Source organism: Hylaeus anthracinus, unplaced genomic scaffold (assembly GCF_026225885.1).
Source record: "Hylaeus anthracinus isolate JK02 unplaced genomic scaffold, UHH_iyHylAnth1.0_haploid 11575, whole genome shotgun sequence".
NCBI lineage: Eukaryota > Metazoa > Arthropoda > Insecta > Hymenoptera > Colletidae > Hylaeus > Hylaeus anthracinus.
Window position 1 is genome coordinate 4716 of NW_026533993.1, and position 8926 is coordinate 13641.

Here is an 8926-nt window from a genome sequence, read left to right on the forward strand (position 1 = left end):
ATCAGCAAAGTGAACGAGTAACCCCGCGTCAACACCGTTCGCGGATTCGGACGCGCGAACGCTTTATTAACAGATCCGATTTCAGAAAATCAGATTTTTTGAATGACGCTTTCGTTATCAAATCGGAGCAGATGTGAAAGAGTAATAAGTGGGCCAGACGGAGCCGGCATTCAGAAGTGGAGCGAGGGCCTGCACCCGTACGTGGTCAGACCAGACTGAAGAAGTGACATTTTTCGACGCGTCCGCCATTAAGGAGGTAAATTAACCCCTTTGCGTCAACCCTCGCCAATGCATCTTTACACACGCCTAGGGGACACTTCAAAAGTACTCCTCACGAAGTTTCATTTCAATCGGTTGAGAACTCTCATAGTTACGACGGCTTGAAAAAGTGTCTCACTAATTGTTTGAAGCAGTGTATATTATTCAATAAACCTATAATAATCCCCTGCAAATAGATTTTTTGTTGACTCACTTATTAAAAAAAAAAATTGTTGAATATAGCTATGATTTTCGCGCGTTCCCGATGACTTCGACCATTAAGAGGAAAAGCCTCAGTAAGAGGACAAATATTAAGTTTTTCTCTTAATTTGTTTATACAGAGAAAAATTTTCTTAATTTTCGTTGATTTCGGATAACAAGTATGATTTCCAGAAATTCTCCTGAGAAAACAACTGATATCTCAAAGATTTTTGGGTGAAATGAATCGAAAAAATTATCAAATGTACTTTAAAACATTTTTAACAAATTCACAAAATTAAAATAAAATTAAGAAAATTTTTCTCTGTTAAAAAAAACTAAGCACAAACACTTCATATTTAGCCTCCTAACATGGTTTGCCCCCTTAAGTGCCTCACCCCGTATTTACATTTTTGATATAATAAACATAATATAAAACAGTAAAAGAAACAGTACGTTTTACCTGGATTTCATCGCTGATTTCTTCCTCTTTAATTTTAACTGGTACAAAATTGTGCCCAAATGAACGATTTCCTTCATTATCTTCTGGCGACGAAGAATGTATTTGCCTCGTGTTTTCGTCGACGTGTTTTAAAAACGAACTGACCGGCTTATTTTCCATTACGGTATACTACACGTAAATTGTGAACTAATAATAATGTTTCTTCAGTAAGTTTTTGGTAGAATTTTAAGGAAATTAATTATGAATTTGATTGTTCACCATGAAACACCACATTCGTATTTCGAACTTACAATGTCTCCCTAAAACCTTCGTTTTGTAAAGAAATTAGTATTAATAATCGATACTTAATAACAGTTATATTATATTATATTATTATTACTATTTTCTGTAGTCATTAGCGAAATTGAATTCGATATTCATTAAAGAGAATTAATTATTATCGTACGCACGAAAGAAAAAATTTCTTTTAAAAATTTTTATTTTAAATAACAAAAAATTGTGGTTGTCAATGTTTTTAATAATAATAGTAGTTATGTTAAATTAATGAACACAATTTTTTTGGTTTATGTTTAATGATTTGTTTCGTTGATAACAGCAACATGAAATTTGTCCTCTTTTTCCACATTCTACACGATAACTTGACATTGAAACTAAAAAATTAAAAAAATTATTTAAATATAGTTTTGTTTATAGCTATCGTTGCAACTAGAATTATACTCATTCATTAATATTTAACCATATTTTTAAATAATCAAGGTTCAAAAATAGTGTTGAAAAATCAAACGTCCGTCATTTTGTTTCTCTGGTTTGTACGATGCCGACAAAATTATATTTTAATAATTTGTTTGGTTTTTTATGTGGCTATAACAATGAACAAAATTATTCAAAATAAACAACACAAATTCTAATTTATTAAATTAACATGTCTATTATTATATGTAACATTGACATTCCACAATTGTTTGTTATATAAAATAAAAAATTTTTTTCTTTTGCGCTTTCGATAATAGTCCCTTAAGTTACAGTAATCAGAGTATTATATTTAAGTATTATCTTACGTATTATCTTTGTTATTTTGAAACTGAATTTCATTATTTGTTATCTCATTTATTTGTCTCTATTCGTTACATCCAGTTTGGATATATGCAAAATCAGATGTTATTTTAAAACTTAAAAACTAATTTTGTAATTTATACAAAAACAAATAGACAAATTGATTTTTGTTTCATTGAGATATCTTCGGAATTCAATTTTGGATTATATTTCAAACATTTAAACCCTACATATTCCTCATAAATAAGTTTACACAAGTTCAACCCAAAATAATTCGAGGGTAAAAGGGTTAATTCTCGTAATTTCAAACGTATTAATACGTACTTCGAGTATTTATCGTTAATCATCCATATTCGATTACGCGATGAAAATATTCCTGTAACTGCCAAAAAACAATTTTAAATCTATATTTACCTACCGAAATGTTATTGATTATACGATTAAATGAAATCATTTCCGAATTATTGTCATTATATCTCTCAACCTACTATTAAATCTTCGTAAGTAATAATAAGAATATTAACTTATAATCAATGCATTACTTTATCTTAAAATGAAGTATTCTTTCACAACTATGTTATTATACATTGTTAACAGTTTCACCGTCACTGTGAATCAGTTTACAGAATTCGTACAATTCATAAATATATAAAATTATCATAGGCAAAAATTTGCTTCGTTTAACAAAGCAATACAGAAAATGCAACAACAAATTCAATGTTACTCCAATTGTACTGCGTACAATGCGATCAAAGAAGAGTAACCTCGAAAACTTTTCAACTTATTCGATCACACTCGGAACCAGTATAAATATTCAAATAGATAATACCGAAGCATCAAGTTGTCCCTAATCAAATTTCACAGATATTTTTAGGCCAGTAAGGTAACACAACTTGCGTGAAAATAGATCACATAAATAACTCCGTCTAGTGTCTTCGCATTCTCGCCGACTTAACAGAAATTTTCTCCTTCTCGGAAATTTAAACTTAGCGTACACGTTACATGGAAATTACCACTTCAACGATCATAATTCATTTTACATTCGATATCAATATTTAACCATTTACTGAAACAATTATATCCCTGTGAACGTTTAAACTTGTTCAGTTATCGTTAATAAAACTTGCGCTCACTTAAACCAAATTGGCGATCACAATGGATATTGTTAAACGATCCGTTGCAGACGCACTTTCGATTTAGAGGATCACGTGGCATGGTATTTGAAGTATTTACTGTTTTTCCAAAATAGAACACGCGGTGTCAAACGATTCTTTGAATCCTGGAGTTCTGATTTAGAGAAAAATCACGCTGGGGTAGAGAGAAAAGTTTTGCGTTTTTGTGCGCGCACTTCCTTTAAACGTTTTCGATTCTTTGTAACAACAGCTTTTTCGAAGGTTCAAAGACGGAATACCAAGAAAGACTGATGGTAGGTACGCGAGCGTAAAAATACCCAAGATTACTTCCCTTCAAACGTTTGCGTTCGTCTAAAAACAGCGCTGGTAAAAACCAACATGTTACACCTACGAGCTCCCAGCCTGGACTGAACGTGAATTCTCGCGATCCGTTGAGTTATACATTAAACTCTGCAAAACGAATTTATTGTTAAAATAATAATAAGATCTCGTAATAGTTAATTTGAAAATATTCCGTTTACAAGTCATTACAAACAGCTCTGACTAACAAAGAAAACTCGCCAATTTGCATATTTCAATCTGTATAAAAACGTAGCTCGAATAATATTAATAATGTAAATATTTTTGATTTATCAATAAAACGATCCTTGGTGTGAAACCATTTCGTCCTTAGAAATTGTGAATTTTCGCAATATCAAGAATATCGGTGAAACTTCTTGAAACTGTTTATAAAAAGAAACAATTTTTTTTTAATTCTTTTTCTATTTTTTTTTTATATTCCTCCTATAGGTAGTCTACTTTTGCTTTTTTGTGTCATAATTAACAATATTCAGCAGCGTATATTTCAGCAGCGTTAGTTCAGACAACGCAGCAGCACTGTCGCACCACTATACTGCTTCTTTTGATCGCGAAATACTGCTGAATATTATTAATTATGATACAAAAAAGAAAAAGTAGACTACCTATAGGAGCTTGCGCACAAGTTTGAACATTTATCTAGCGGAAACGACTATTGAGAGGTCTCAAATTTGCATTGTCGAGACAAAAATAGGACAATACGCAAGCCCTTGCAGTTCCCTGTACGTAAAGATCGAACGCATATACTACGGGACGCACTCAAGGCTATACTCATTCTAGATACATTTCGTTCACCCTTCTCAGGTACATTTACAAGGGAAGATCGCGATCCGGACGAGCGCTTTTTGAACGAGACCGGACTCAAATGATGGGAGCTGATAGGCATAAAAAAAGTGCAAAACATTAGGGGTATCTGGCCAGCCGTTTTGATAAAAAATGGCTTTAAACATTTACAGGTCACTAGATATACGAAAACATTCAATTTCTTAACAGAAGATGTTGTAGCTGGGAGCGTTACGCCGCAGGTTCATATTCTATAGTTCGTGGGTTCAAGACTCTCGGTAATAGAAAATTTTTTTTGTCTACTATTACATTTCTATTTCTTATTCCTTTTTTTACTTACTGCTATATAAATAATATATAAGAATTATAAAGTATAGGATGTTGACTACAATTTTTAATAATACATTTTTATTAATAATAATATTAATATTAATAATAATATTGATAATAGTTTATTAATAATAAATACGCCACATCCCATATATTTGTATGTTTACTTCTACTATTGTATTATGTATTGCATGTACACATTATAATATTATGTTCACATTTATATTATTTACAATTTCTGCGCACATATATATTTAGTAGCCAAATACGTAATTATTGAAAAACGAATTTTATTTTAATAAACGCTTTATCCGCACTTATTATTATTAAAAAATAAATTAATTAATAAAAAACGTGTTATTACAAATTGTAGCAACATCCTATACTTTATAATTCTTATACATTATTTATATAGCAGTGAGTATTATAATTCTTAAATATTATTTATGTAACAGTGAGTAAAAAAAGGAATAAGAAATAGAAATGCAGTTGGAAAAAAAAATATCCATTGCCGAGTCCAGAACCCACAAAACTTTAGAACATGAACTTGCGTCGTAACACTCGCAGCTACGACAGTTTCTGCTAAGAACTTGAATGTTTTCATATATCTAGATTCTAGTAACCTGTAAATGTTTAAAGCCATTTTTTATAAAAACGGCTGTCCAGATACCCCTAATGTTTTGCACTCTTTTTTTGCCCATCAGCCCCCATCATTTGAGCCTGGTCTTGGTCAAAAAGCGCTCGTCCGGATCCCAACCTTCCCTTGTTAGACACACTCTTCGGTTTCGAAATACGTAAAATTCATTTCCGATTCGCAATTCCAGACAACTGGAACTCTTGATATTTTGTCTTGAAGCAAGGAACTACTATACATGTATTCGAATAAAATTAATTTGTTCTAGCATCAAAGTAATAAATTATAATATTTTTTGATTATTACTAATTAAAAATTATTTAAAAAATTATTTAAAAAATATATAAAACAAATGTATATTAGTACACAGCGTGTCCCAAAAATGTTGTAACACACTGAAAGGGGTGGTTCTGGAGGTGATTTAAAACAACTTTTTCCTTAGCGAAAATGTTGTCCGAGGCTTCGTTATGGAAATATTATGAGAAAACCTCGACCAATCAGAGCGCGCGTATATCGTTGGAGCGGCCGCGGTAGCGAAGGCTACGAGCTAAGCAGCTGCGTCAATGTCCTTCGATACACGTCGAGTCACTTGTTTGCGTACGAGCGTGGCCGCTTAGCTCGTAGCCTTCGCTACCGCGGCCGCTCCAACGGTATCCACGCGCTCTGATTGGTCAGTGTTTTTCGTTAATATTTCCTCAACGAAGCCTCGGACAACATTTTCGCTAAGGAAAAAGTTGTTTCAAATCACCTCCCGAACCACCCCTTTCAGTGTGTTACAACATTTTTGGGGCAGCCTGTATATCACAAGAGTACTACTTAGTTACAATACATTTACGTTCTATTTTCAGAGAACGATTATTAATCCTTCCAATATATCTAATCATATTAACATTACGTATATATTTTTTTATTGTCAATTAATACCATTAATACCAAAAAATTAATAATTCTAAATAGAAAAATAATGTAGCACATTTAAGACTTAAACGAACTGTAAAAATGATACAGGAATATATATGAACAGTTTCCTTGATCTAAAGGAATCATTGGTATATAAAAATTAAACTTGTTTAGTTTCACCACTACAATGAGGACAACAAGTTACATTTGAATCACATCGTGGAAGAAATATTTGGCCTCCAATTGCTACAGCTGCTCCCATCACTGCGCTACAAGCTATATCTTGTCTTCCAGACATGAGCAATTTTGGACTCATGAGTACCTGCACATAAATGTAAGAAGTCGAAGTTTGAAACTAAGAAATTAACAGTAAAAATAATACAGTTCCGGAAAACAATTAATATTGAAATAAAAACATACTTTCTCAGCAGTCTTTTCAGCAAGAGTTTTCATATCTAGACCAGTTATATTGATTTCACGTTGTAAATTAATATTGTCTACACCACTTAAAAGTTGAACTTTCAGAATTTCTGCGAGTTGACAGCAGCCTTGTGCTAAATCTATAATATTTGTACTTGGTATTTCATGTCTTTTACAAGAGGCAGCTCCAACAGGATCAAAGTTTTCACGAAGAATACTAAGAGTTCTGAAATTAAAAATTATCTTTATGTATGTTTTGAAACAAAAATTTGTAAATTTGCATTTATCATAACTAAATAGGCACTTTAAAGTATAAACAAACCTATATGTTTTAAGGGACATGTCACGAACGTGATTACGATCCTCTAAGAGCCTTTTTATTGCTTCTTGAAGATCTGTTGTCCTTTGACAAAGAGCTGCTTTCCATTTTGCAAGTTCTTCAACCATTAAGCTGTCATAGTAATAAGTTATAATTTACTGTAGAATTATTAATACGACACATAGAAATAGTAGAGAAAACGCGTTTTGGTGAATTTATTGAATGATTTGTATTTACCTACTAGCTAAAAATTTACTTCTCCAAACTTCACACTGACCAGCCAACCATTCAGTTTGTTCCTGATGCGTTGAAAGGTGTTGAACTGAATTTAAAAGTGCTCGAGCAAGTTGTAATTTATCTTCAGTTAACAAATGAACTTTCGTTTCAAGATCTTCTCCTACAGCAGCTACTAATAAATTCTTCAATTCACCATTAACCTATTTAAAGAAATGAATAATATACATTTTGAATCTTTGTATTTTTATTATTTGAATATATTTGTATGCATTTATTTTTCATATCAAATAAAAATTATATGTATACATAATATCAACAAATAATTCAAGAGAAGAGAGAAGATAAAATAAAAAATATATATAAGTCTTTAAGTCTCATGACTATATGAGTAATTTTTAATAGATTTAAAGGTAATTATGAACTTTTTATACACTAATACACTTGTAATTTCTGATATGAATAAAGGGATGCATTAATACCTGTGCTTGAAATTTCAATTGATTTTCAAGTTGACTGTTTTCTTCTTTGAGCTTTTGTATTTCTGCATCATATGATTTCTTTTCTTGTAACCACTCAATCTCCATACTGATACCTTCACCTGTATTAGTAGTATCATTTGGTGGCACTTTCATTTCATGAATTTTCATTGCAGCAACTCGAGAGGCAGTCATATCTAAATTGGTTTTCTGTAATTTTTTACCTTTTTTGTTATATGGAATGATTGGGTTAACTGCTGCTTTATATGGTTCATATGGAACAAATTTTGGTTCCTTTGACTTTAATGAATTTAAAAGACGTTTTTCATCTTTTACACTAGTAACATGTTTTGGTACTAAATTTACTATTGGACCATTTGGAGTGACTGGAGAAGTTGAACTTAATTGTTTCAAATTAGTTGGATGATAAATAAGTGTGTCTCCGAGGCGGTATTTTGTCTGTTTGTTCTCAATTTTTTCCGTCATCATATTTTCCATGCCATCACCTTGCGTACGTCCCATACAATGCATTGTTTGTACATCTTAAATGTTAATTAAGTCAGATTAATACACGATATTAAAAATTTTTTAAAGTAATGTTACTAAATATAAGATTAACCACTTCTTTCACTAGCACTTTGCAATGAATTTACATTTCCATATTTTCTTGTGATTTAATTAATAATGACAGTAATGGAAAACTACCAACATATTGTATTAAATGTACCAAAGCATCAAGAGTATGTCTTACAGATACAATTTTATATACAAAAGTAAAAGAAATATAATATTACAGACGTTAAATGTGTACAAATTACACAAAGAATTATATAACTATATTAAAATAAACTTAATTCCATGTGTGCATCGTTCACGAGTTACGTTGAAACCAAGAGTTTATACAAGTGGGTCGTAAAAAGAGAAATCTAACCTTGTAATTTACTTTGTGCCCCATCCTTCGTCGAATTTGGAACAGTAGACATTTTAATATTACTTTGGATATATTTTAAATAATTATATTCGTTATACTAATAAAATGATAATTTTTGAACTACTTCCTGTAAATCATTATTAATCATACTGCTTAGTGAAAGCCAGAGAGACCAAGCGCAGATGAGAACTGAAACCAGTGTCAGTGTGTAAGATTCGAAGATTTCTGACTGCAGCGCCGTCTGCAGCACACTGAGGAAGTTTCGATAGTTTTCATTGGTTTTCATTCGGACCGTACCACATGAAGACTGTATAAGGAGTTCTAACTGTGTAGTGTAAAAGTGTTTTCAAAATAAGGGGATAGACACGGGTAATGCAGCGAGGTGATATTACTGGCAAAAATGGGCCTAAAAAGGGGTTCGAGATTTTTCGCTT

General features: G+C 31.6%; 1 protein-coding gene across 4 annotated transcripts; it reads right to left on the reverse strand.

Annotated features, from left to right (window-relative positions):
- Positions 1-912: 912 nt before the first annotated feature.
- LOC128896583 (golgin-45) lies at positions 913-8783 on the reverse strand. 4 transcript variants are annotated; one of them, XR_008462030.1, is made up of 9 exons: positions 8493-8777; positions 7565-8103; positions 7086-7285; positions 6852-6980; positions 6530-6755; positions 6315-6431; positions 2559-3555; positions 2297-2513; positions 913-1225 (listed from the first exon to the last, which is right to left on the reverse strand). XR_008462030.1 is itself a non-coding variant. In XM_054159949.1 (6 exons), exons 1-6 carry the CDS (start codon positions 8542-8544, stop codon positions 6270-6272), a joined length of 1308 nt encoding a protein of 435 aa, XP_054015924.1. In that variant the 5' UTR covers positions 8545-8756; the 3' UTR covers positions 6085-6269. The 4 variants fall into 4 exon arrangements, 1 of the variants encoding a protein (XP_054015924.1); XR_008462031.1 differs by lacking the exon at positions 913-1225 and having other exon boundaries at positions 1253-2513; positions 7565-7771; positions 7928-8103; positions 8493-8783; XR_008462029.1 differs by lacking the exon at positions 913-1225 and having other exon boundaries at positions 1256-2513.
- Positions 8784-8926: the final 143 nt, after the last annotated feature.